The sequence below is a fragment of the Panthera uncia genome, chromosome A2 (genome assembly GCF_023721935.1).
Source record: "Panthera uncia isolate 11264 chromosome A2, Puncia_PCG_1.0, whole genome shotgun sequence".
Taxonomy (NCBI): domain Eukaryota; kingdom Metazoa; phylum Chordata; class Mammalia; order Carnivora; family Felidae; genus Panthera; species Panthera uncia.
Genome location: NC_064816.1, coordinates 107332425 through 107343710, shown reverse-complemented (window position 1 = coordinate 107343710; position 11286 = coordinate 107332425). Strand labels below are relative to the sequence as shown.

Sequence of the window (11286 nt, the reverse complement as noted above, 5' to 3'; positions counted from 1 at the left end):
CGGGGCCCGGCGGGGCCGCGGGCGGGGGCGTCGGAGGCGGCGACGAGCCGGGCAGCCCGGCCCAGGGCAAGCGCGGCAAGAAATCTGCGGGTGGCGGCGGCGGCGGCGCCGGCGGCGGCGGCAGCAGCAGCGGCGGCGGGAGCCCGCAGTCCTACGAGGAGCTGCAGACGCAGCGGGTCATGGCCAACGTGCGGGAGCGCCAGCGCACGCAATCGCTGAACGAGGCGTTCGCCGCGCTGCGGAAGATCATCCCCACGCTGCCTTCGGACAAGCTGAGCAAGATCCAGACCCTCAAGTTGGCGGCCAGGTACATCGACTTCCTCTACCAGGTTCTCCAGAGCGACGAGCTGGACTCCAAGATGGCAAGCTGCAGCTATGTGGCCCATGAGCGGCTCAGCTACGCCTTCTCGGTCTGGAGGATGGAGGGGGCCTGGTCCATGTCCGCGTCCCACTAGCAGGCGGAGCTCCCCACCCCCTCGGCAGGGCCGGAGACCTAGGTAAGGACCGACAACTCTACGCCCCTTCGCCGCTCAGGTGGCGGACGGACTGACGGCCGGGCCGCGGCTGCCTGCCCCTTCCTCAGCCCCCTCTCCCACTCCGCTCTCAGCCTTCGCCACCTCATCCCCTGAACGTCCCCGAAAGGCTGGTCGGTCCCCGCTAGAGAGAGAGGGGGGAATACGCCCCGGTTAGGAGCGTGCGTGTGCGTGAGTGTGCGTGCCAGACAGGAGGGAAGTCTGAGAAAGACTCCAGGGTCATGGGTAAAGACAGTTTTCTTGCCAGCGCCTCCCTTTCTTTTTGGCTTTAAGTTTTCCTTCTCCTTAAAACAAATGTTTCCAAATTCCACCTCCTCCTTCTTTCCGCCCACCCACTTCCTCTTGCCCTTGGGCTGAAATCCTTCCAGGTTGTTCAGCGCAATTTCTCAGTAGTGGTGATAAGAACAGAGCTCACTAGTCTTAGAAAACAGCCACGAAGACCTAAACAATAACCAACTTTCCCCTCTCTGGGTTTTTGCAGATGTCATTGTTTCCAGAGAAGGAGCAAATGGACAGTCTAGAGACTCTGGAGCTGGATAACTAAAAATAAATATATATGCCAAAGATTTTCTTGGAAATTAGAAGAGCAGAACCCAAATTCAAAGAAACAGGGCGTGGGGCGCACTTTTAAAAGAGAAAGCGAGACAGGCCCGTGGACAGTGATTCCCAGACGGGCAGCGGCACCATCCTCACACCTCTGCATTCTGATAGAAGTCTGAACAGTTGTTTGTGTTCCTTTTTTTTTTTTTTGACGAAGAATGTTTTTATTTTTATTTTTTCATGCATGCATTCTCAAGAGGTCGTGCCAATCAGCCACTGAAAGGAAAGGCATCATTATGGACTTTCTCCATTTTAAAATGGTAACAACCAGAGGAATTTTCAGAACATCGTTAGAAATAAAAATACGGGAATCAAACTGACTTGCAAAATCACAGTCAGTTCATTCCTTTTTACATTCTTCCTCTGAGGGAAAAAAAAAAAAACTTAAAATACAAAAAACAACATTCTATTTATTTATTGATGACCCATGGTAAAATGCAAATAGATCCGGTGTCTAAATGCATTCATATTTTTATGATTGTTTTGTAAATATCTTTGTATATTATTTTTCTGCAATAAATAAATATGATTGAAAATTTTAAGAACCTCAAAGTTTGGTCTATATTTTTAAAGCTCAGGATTAAGTTGGCGGTAAATACTTGCTTGTTTAACTCTGGAGGCACCCAGGAGGGAGGGGGCACTAATATAAACAAAGCAGTGAAAAACGCAAATAAACTAGCTACTGACAGGCACAGGCATGTTATTTAGAAAGACAGCTTTATTATTATTCCAATTTGGTGTTCAGTGGGCTTTGTGGCATCTATCCTTCATCCCTTACCAGTTCTCTAAACAGCGAAAACTTAAATTTGTTACTCACCTCTCTTGCTTATATTTTGAGGAGGCAGTCGTAGAACAGTTCAACGCATATAAGCAATATGAAGCCAGCAGTCTTTTCTCTTGTTAACTCTGTATTTTTGTCATGAGCTCCACTGTTTGTGAGGATTTTTAAATAAGAGGTTCATTTCAGTGAACGGGTGTATAAAGTGTTCTTAAAATGACCTATCTGTACACGTATAAATCAATACAAATGCACTGAAAATAGTCAAGTTTAATTCAGCAGGAAAGATAATTCCAGTTGTAATTTACCTCTCTTTCATGAATGAAAATGATATTTAATGTCATGTTTGCTTAAAAGAAAAGCCAAAGTTAAGAATATTTTCCCATGTTGATGTTACCTATTTGGGAAGCATGCTCCTTTTTTATATGTATAAAGAACATACAACTATAGAGTCAAATACAATAAGCAAAAAACCTGAACTTCCAGTATCTTCAGTAACAATTGGAACAATTACAATTTTAAATGCAATAGCTATTCATTTTCTGGTCAGTTCATTAGCAAGTAGATTTTATCCAAAATTACACGGAATTTTTCCTTGATTACTTACAGGTATACAAAATCTGATGAAGTTAAGTTAAATGGGCAAATGGGGCTTGATTTTTATTTCATTATGGTTATTTCTGAACCAGGAAAATATTGGCTCATAACTAATATCATTAGGAGCAATACGTTTGTATCACTCAGTGCTTAACTTTTACATCTAGTTTACTGCATTCAGGTGTAATCTGGCAAGCTTTCAAACTGGAAAATAATTTTGTTGTCTATTTCAAACAAAGGCTATGGCAGACAAGTGTATATGAATCCAAACAGGTTGTGTTTGTTCAACTCAGATTGAGGCTCTTATTACCTGAAGGTTTTTCATTCCCTCCCACACAACATCAGGGAATGCTGACATAACAATATTGTAAATTTACTATTCTGAATATTTGAGACCGTATTTTAGGATAAGGACCCTGTAGCATTTACTTACACTGAAAGGTTAGTGAAGGCTTGGGGAATTTGTTTGGATTTTGGTATTCCTTTACCAAATAACTACATGAGCCGGGAAAGTGATTATGTGTGCATGTATTTGTAGGGTGTGGGTGTATTGGCAGAGTGGAGAGAGAGAGGGAGTGCGTGTGTATAGGGTAGAAATGTAAGGGTACCCTAGAAGAATGAGGGAGGGCACATCAAGATGGTAATTCTCTCTTTTGTGTGTATCATCCTACACCTCCATTTTCTAAACTGTTCATGGAGGAATCTCCTTGTTCACTAGCTTGGTCTGACTATTTGATATTTCAGATTTCTTGACGTACATCAGGATGGAGCTGACTGTCACTGCTGAGAAGGTAATCTCTATCTTATCTCTGATGATTTAAAACCCAGAGGTTTTACAAAAGGTAGCTTTTCATTTGCCTTTTTAATTTTTTTCTTTTTTTCTTTTTTTCTTTTTCTTTAGTATTTTGTTCTCTTTTCTCATAAGAGAACCCTGTGGAGAAAAATACCATATTTGTGTTGCTAAACTGAAGGCAATATTTTTTCCCTAGATTTTCAGAGAAATGAATGAATGAATGAAAGGCGATGAATAGCTTTACTTTGAATGAGAATAATTCATGGAAAATATTAACTATTAGAATACAATTTTCAGGTTGCAGACTGATTTTGTATTGCCAATCTCCTCCCCCTTGCACATAACAATGCTAATTCTTTTTTAGAATAGAAATAAAGCCACCTGTATTTCTTTTGCTCTACTATTTTTTTCCTGTTTTAATTCTTTTTGCTACCTATTCTTATTTAAAGGACACTTAAAATGAATTACCTCTGCTTCAGAAGTGAGAATTTAATGTGATGGCTGGACTGGGGGACTCTACCCTTTAGCCAGAATGCATTCACTGGAGGGAAAAATGCTGTATAAAATAGCCTTGGGTGAATTCTATAAACCACTGAGTAAAAATGGTTCCTTTACTGTGCACATAGTTTTGTTTTTTTTTTAAATCTTGCTTTTAATTTCGTTGGATTGATAGCCTTCAGTCATAAGAAAGTAAATTTTTGTTCTTACACACACACATTTATGTTCCTTCTTTGTGCACACACTTGCTAAGCACATGCACAGATGATAACTCATGCACAGTTGCAGGTATCCTCTCTAAAGTGGTACAAATTATTAATAAAATAATGTTAAATAGCAAAAACTCACATACTGTGTGTACTTTTTTTCCCACACTCAACAACGGCACAAGCTTCTTGCTCCTGCAGTCTTCAGGCTCATATTCATAATGGAGCTTTTTAAGGGACACTTGGCCTCTTGCAAAAAAGTCGAGCATTTTGCACATTCCACGGTTTGGCAAACTCAGAACTGGTTATTTTCTCTAGACCGGTATCAAGTTCTTCTCAGGCATATGATTTCACTTGAAGTCCTGCCCAGGAATCCTTCAAAGTGAGCGTTTGTCCCGCTCTCATGATGTCAGGCGGTTTTCCCTGCATCTGTAATTTGAAGAAAAACAAACAAACCTGCGGGGAACAAACGCCACGGAAACCCAAACAGAACTCCGTGGGGAGCGGGAGTCTCACCTGCGGCGGGCGCGGGCGGGGGGCGCAGGCCCAGACTCCCCTGCGTGGGTGGCGGTCCGGTGCCGCACGGTGGAGAGAAAGACAATGTCGGTGCCCTCCTCCGACTGCGTAGACCGCTCCGGGCCCCGCGTCTGGCCGCTGCGCGGAGGCGGCGGTTCCAAGTGTCAGCGGTAGCAAAGGCGGCAGCAGCAACAGAGTCAGGCAAAGGCCCAGCCTCAAATTTCCAGAGACAGGCCTGTATTAGCGACAAACAGGGGTCGGGCGGGGGATCCCCGGGGGCCACTTTTGCAGAATTTTCTGCCTGTTGCGTCGTAAGCTGTGCCCCACCCCCAGCACCAGCGAAAGTGGAAGGAAAGTGCACCGTCAAAGTGGAAGGAGAAATCGGTTTCCTCGTAATTTCTCAAAGCCGGCAACCCCACTCTTTCCCGGAAACCTCGAAACCGAGACCTCAAAAATGCCAACAGGATTATTAATTATCCTTATTTACTGAACAGCAAAAGACAGACGCAGTAAACCGGGCATGGGATACATTTGCCATTTGCTTTTGTCCCAAGGCCCCAGGACGTGAGCCCACTTAATGTTCTTAGCAAATCAAAGCACGTGTCCTTTGAAGAAGGTGTGTAATTGGAGTTTAAGGCATGTATGGAATTCCCAGATGTCTATAAAGTAAGAAGGAGCATGTGGCAGGTCACTGGAAGGTGGGGCAGGTTAAAATCACTGGCACAAAGTCCCCCCCCCCCTTTATATTCGCCTTCTTTGTAAGAGCCAGGGAGGTAAACCTTGGGGAAAGGATGGGACAGGATCGTAATGAATGTCCAGCTTCTCCTATCAGAGTCATAGTAACCATGGTAAAAAGCACATGGTCAGAAAACCTCAAAGAAAACACTCAATTATAGCCGGGATTTCGTGGGCGCCCTGCAATGAGATCGTTTGGGGTTTGCTTCAGCGAAGGCCTCCAACGGCTGTCCTTCTTGTTTACGTGGACTGTTTTCTTTTCCTTCCATTCCCCCGCCTCCCCCCCCCCCCCCCCACTAAGTTTGTGGATGTGTCTTCGTACTTATGCGTGAACAAAATTCCGGGTTAGGAAAAGAAAAAAAAAATGTCTAAAAACATTCATTCCTAAAGGCAGCCTTCTTGGGGGAGGGGAGATTGAAGATTACGAGCAAGTGAAATTAAGTTTCTGTAAAACATGCAGTTTAAACATGGACCAGAAATGAGCGAATGTTCAATGAAAAGACAACCATCAGAATCAGCAGCACTCTTTTCTCATTTCACTGAGGAATATGTAGATGCATATGAGACTGTGGAATCCAAGCGCGAGTCTGAATATTGTTGAGTAGGCAGTTTTGTTTTGTTTTGTTTTGTTTTTGGTTTGAAGCCGGAATCGAAGGCAATATGACTTTTCTCCTTGGGTTCAAGATGGTGCCCTCACTTACCTGCACAGTGGAGCCAGAGGCGGACACGTAAGGATGGGGGTCTGCCAGAGAAGTTGGCCCTGGCAAAGGTTGGCCTTGGGAGGGTGTCGGTGTGGGGTCATCTGAGACTGGGGCCCAGAGCGTGGGGGCTGGAACAAAACGCGCCACAGACCCCGCCATTGAAGCAGGCGGGAGGGCTAAAAGGACGCGTGGGGGGAGGGGGGGGGACAAGAGTGTGACAAGTGAAAAGTTAAGCAGGTACCTGAAGGAAGTTTATCTTGCCCAGATGTTAGGGCTTTTATGAAATGTCACGTGAAGAGAACAGATGTACAATTTGCAAATGGGGCCACGCCTGTAAATACAAGGAGGCAAATGCTTGGAGGAAAATCCAGGCATAAATCATCAACCTCCTTTTCTAGTTATCTATTCTCTTCTTTAAATATTTGCCACCAGAAAGGGAAGACACATCTTAAATCGTCAAGTGCCTCTTGGAGCAGAAGTGGCAATCCTATCTCCTCCCAGCACTCTCCATCCCCTAGGTGTCTTGGGTGCAGAGGGGTGGGGTGGCTGGCAAATATCTTCTCCCTTTGCGTTTTCCTTCTTCAGGTTCCCCATCCCCCACGTTTCTGTCTTGGCCTCTCAGAGACTTTTGATCCTGAGAAACGTATCGGATCTCGGTTAGGAAAAGCTGAAACTAATCAATTGCCTTTTTGAAGGGGTAGAGAGTGATAAGAAGAGAGAAGGAATGCCCGGCCTGACAGACCCTAAACCCCCAAGATGGTTGGATGGGCTGAAAGATGAGCAGATGAACCGGTGATCCCTCACTCCTGGGGCGGGACCCAGGCTCTGGGGATCCTTGCTACCCATGGGGTAGGGCTTTTAGGAAGTTAAATTATCGGTTTGATTGAGAAGGATTTTTAAAAATCACTTATACAAATAAGAGGCTTTTTTCTTCTTCCACGCAAGAAGGAAGCTCAGTTCATAAACAAAACTAAAATGAATTAGTAGTTGCCCAGTTGTGTGGAAGACAATTCAATTCCTTTCTCTGTTCTTAAGAGAGATGTTTTAGAAGCTATTGTGACTATTAATGCGTGGCTCAGGCCAGGATCTCTGCGCAATTAAGGCTTTAAATATTTGTTGACAATACTTTTAAGACTGTACATTAAATGAACGAGCTGTTCCATGGCTCTTCGTTTAAATGCCAGAGTATTCCTAGTCTCTGTAAAATTGACATGGCACCTGGCTTATAATTATTATATAGCTGCCCATACAGCTCTGTATTTTTTTAAAAATTTAAAAGTTGGGGAACTTTCTTCCACAATATTAAATCTAAACTTACTGTCAGAGTTTATGTTAATCCTCTTTGGATTTCCAAAGAATTGAAATAAATTCAAAATGATCAACTTTAAGGGTGACAGTTTTAAAAACGACAAGAGCAGATAAACAGACATATCTTTTCTCTCTATGGCATTTAATCTAAATACTCATCCAGCTGTCCCTGGAGGAACTTAACCTTGAGTTATTACCTTTGGGTACATATCATATCTGGTTATGGCCCCCAAAGTGTCCTGGAGGAAGACCTCAGATCCCGCCCCTCTGGGTTTGCCCAGCCTGGATGAGCCCCCACACCCTGACTCTGATACCGGTTGCTTCCCTTAGGGATTTCCAGACTTCCATTTCTAAACATAGTACTGGACCAAACAGTCTAAATTTCTTTTCTTTTGTTTATGAAACTTAACACCAATCAAAAAATTGTTACTATTGTTGAAAACCAACATGCAGCAAAAAGACACCATGCTAAGACGGCAAGTTTAGCAGTGATAATGAATCCTTCAGAGAGGTCTGCTGATGCCACCCCTGCAACAGTGTGCTCCATTCCTGGGCAGAACGCTACCTTGCAGAGCAGCCTTCTTTAAAATGTTCTTATAAATCCTTCTTTCATTATGACTGAAGGAAATTTCTGTTAGCATCTTGTTAAGGTTGCCTCTCTCCTCATTCCACCCTTCGCTTCTCTTGCTACGCCCTCCCCCGTACCCCCCATCAACACACACCTTTTAAAACTTTTAACTTTGTAACATAAAAAAGAGACCTGGAGCAGAGAATCCTTCTTCCTCTTCCTTCTCTCCAGGCCTCGACTGAGTGAAACTTAAAACACATCTCATAGATCAGTTTTCCTTCTCTGAAGTTAGGCACAGTCCACGACCCGGATTTTCAAATAGCCCAGGCTGGAGTCTGCAATATTTAATCCAGTCAGCTATTAAATGTCCTCCGGCTAAATCAAGAGTATAAGAATCCGTAGTAGGATAATGATACCAAGAGCAGTTTGGTAAAGGAAAGGGGGGCTGGGAGGGGACACGGACTCCAGGGATTCTTTGATTTGGAAAATCCTGTTTTTAGAACTCCTGTCAGAGTAATAACAAAGCAAAGAAACATGAAAGAACAACTCTTTGTTCCAGGATATGGTTTTAATGAAATACTACTAACACACACACACACACACACACACACACACACACTCACGAAAAGAAAAAGAAACAAGAAAGATCTATTAACAACGGCTTCTGAGACTCCACTTCTCCTTTACCTATTAGGGACTAGCACGCTCCGCAACGTGAACCCCTCTCCCCCTTTTCTGCCGCCTCATTACCTCCCTAATTAAGCCAAAATGATAGTTCAGAGGAGTCCCCGCGCACCTAACCACAGCGACACTGCCCTCCGCTACTCGTCCCTTCTCAGAGCACAGGCAGCGCCCTCCCCCACCCCTACCCCTACCCCCGCTCCCGCCTCCGCCCCGGGAACTTGACTGCTGGGGCTTTGCCTTCTCCCTTCCGAATGTGGGCATCCGCGCTTTGGGAGCTAGTTCTCCCGGTCCCTGGCGGGAGGCCTTCTTAGGACCCCAACACATGTGACACCAAGGGGATGGCGTGCCCCAAATCTGCCCGCCTTGGCTCCCAGCTGACCCTGCCCAGCGCTTTTTTGTTGACTTAAAACATCCGGAGGGACTGCAACTAATATAGCGGACGGGGCTGGGGGTAGGGGAGGAGAACGAAGAGGCAGGGGGTGGGGATCACCAAGAGAAAAAGCAACAGCATTGGGAAAGAGGGGGAGCAACCTTTTAGGCAGCGGGAACCAGAGATTTGAGCAGCCGCGTCTGTCATCTGTAACAGCGGACAGATAAAAACCGTCCCAGATCAAAGAGGTTCGTTCATAAATCACCCATAAGAAACGGATTGTAAGGAGTAAAAGACACGTGTCGAATAATCTCAACGCTGGAGTCAGCTAGCTGCCAGCGCCGTTCCTAACGCCCCCTCTCGCGGTACCCGCGCAGCGAACGCGTCTTCCCGCAGGGAATGTATGTGGGGGGAGGTCTCTCCGTGCAAGTAACCCCCCCCCCCACCGCGCCCCGGCCCCCGTCAACCTCCTACCCTCAACCCCGCCGCCCCCTATCTTCCGCCGTAGACGCCCGGCTGGGCCATCCCTGCTCCAGGCTTGAGATTTAGTACAATCGTTTGACTCTGGATTGACCAAGGAAGTCGTGGTAAAAATTGGAGTCTTTTCATTTCTGAGGCCAGAACGTTGCTCTTTCGGAATCGCAGACATCTCCCACTCTAGATCCCCTCTTAGTGTCCTTGTCCCTCTGAGGATCCCTCTGGGGAGAACTTGGACATTTGCAGCGTTAGGGTGCAAATGTAACTCAGCCCATAGAGGCAGTTCGGCAAGAGCACAAATTGCCTGGGCGGGTGTTTTCTGTTCCGAGTTTTCTAAGTTTCGGATGAACAGTGCTTTGCACTGACGTTTGCCGCACCAGTGTAATCTGTGAGGAGCACTTGCTGTCTCTAAACTCAGACCAAGCGAATTCCCTTTCTCCGCCTCCCATCTCCCAAGCCCCAGACTCTCTCGCACCTGCTTCTCTTGGTTGAAAAAACAAGCGAAAGCGAATGTCCAGTACCGCGTTCTAAACTCTCCAGCCAGCTGTTCGGAGGACCCTCGCAACGCGTATTGGGCGAGTTTAGAAATGCTGTGGTTGGCCATCCCCAAGAAAGCAGTTGACAAATCTAAGAAAAGATAGAGCTTGTGAATTTGTGCGAGGGATTTCCAGCGACAAATACCTCTTACTCCTTCTCTCTCAGTTTTAGCATCCTCCAGATAAGTAGGATTTTGCTTATAATAGGTGTTTATGGTTCCAGGAATTGCACTTTGATCTAGGATTTTGGGGGTGGAGTGTCTAAGGGGTCTCTAGACGCTTGTCTGATTTGAATGCTTTTCAGGATGATTTATGGCAAAAGGCTCCTTTCTGACACTTCCAGATGCCAAAGCTCTTACCTTCCTGGAAGGGGTGAGGGAAACCTGCTTCCAATAGCCGCGAGGATGGGAGCCAGCGCGCCTACCGCGCCACCCTGCGGGTCACCTTAAATTGACAGCACACACCACCAGCCTTGATGAGCAGCTGATAACCTTTCCCCTCCTTCCAACTTAAGGAGGAGGGAGAAACCTTTTCTTGAGAACCAAGCTGGGGAGAGAAACTAAGTCAGCGCTGTCAAGTTAGTCTCTAGCAGTTAACTCTAGTTTATGCAATTAACGAACCACCTGCTCCCGCCCGTTGGTGGTTTGGTGTTAATGCGACTTGACCCACCAATGTAAAGCGGGGAGGGAATAAGCCCTCCGTTGGGAGCCCTGGTGGTTTCACCCGCCGGCCTCAGTCTCTGGCCGAGGCCGCGTGGATCGCAATCCTGGTTACCGCGGGGCGGAGGCCGGGACCGAGCTCAGAAGCAGCCGGGGCGTCGGGGCAGGAGTGGGGGGTGGGGTGGGGGTGGAAGCGATGTCTTTCCGAAAGCTCCCCGCAGTCGTAGGACGGTAAGGCGAGGCCAGGAAAAATAACCCTCCCGACTCAATTACTGCGAGCTCCACCGTGAAGCTGAAAAGCTGAAATGTGCGGCGCTGCAGGGGGGCAGGTCAGACAGGGCGGACGCTAGTGCGATTTTAGGGGACCCCTAGGGCCCACAGAGCAGAGAGCGCGCTGAAGACATTTGTCAACCTGAAACTAAAGGTGGGCCCGACCCACAGTAGCCTCTAGCGGACGCTTTTCCCAGAGGAAACGACGGTTTCTAGCCGTTTCTTCTCCAAAATGTAGCTGATTGGGCACTGGGAAGGAGGAACTTTGTTTTCTTTCTTCTTTCCCAAGGTGAAGGCAAATTAAGGAAGGAATTAGCGGAGCAGCCTCGAAGACCAGCGGTGAGGAGGGTCGAGGCCAGGGCACTGCTAGAAAATGTATGATTACAGAGGAAGGTTTAGCCCTGAGTGATATTCTGGTTATTTGCTTAGAATCCCACAAGGCTGGGAATCTGTGATA

At 46.5% G+C, this 11286-nt stretch overlaps 1 protein-coding gene across 1 annotated transcript in view; it reads left to right on the top strand.

The window, feature by feature from the left end:
- TWIST1 (twist family bHLH transcription factor 1) overlaps nt 1-1676 on the top strand; it is a 2637-nt gene extending 961 nt beyond the window's left edge. The window contains exons 2-3 of the mRNA XM_049643145.1: nt 1-497; nt 1015-1676. The exon at nt 1-497 is cut by the window's left edge and continues 38 nt beyond it. Coding sequence (XP_049499102.1) covers nt 1-455 — 455 coding nt within the window. The 3' untranslated portion in view covers nt 456-497; nt 1015-1676. The remainder of the gene's footprint in view (nt 498-1014) is intronic.
- Nucleotides 1677-11286: the final 9610 nt, after the last annotated feature.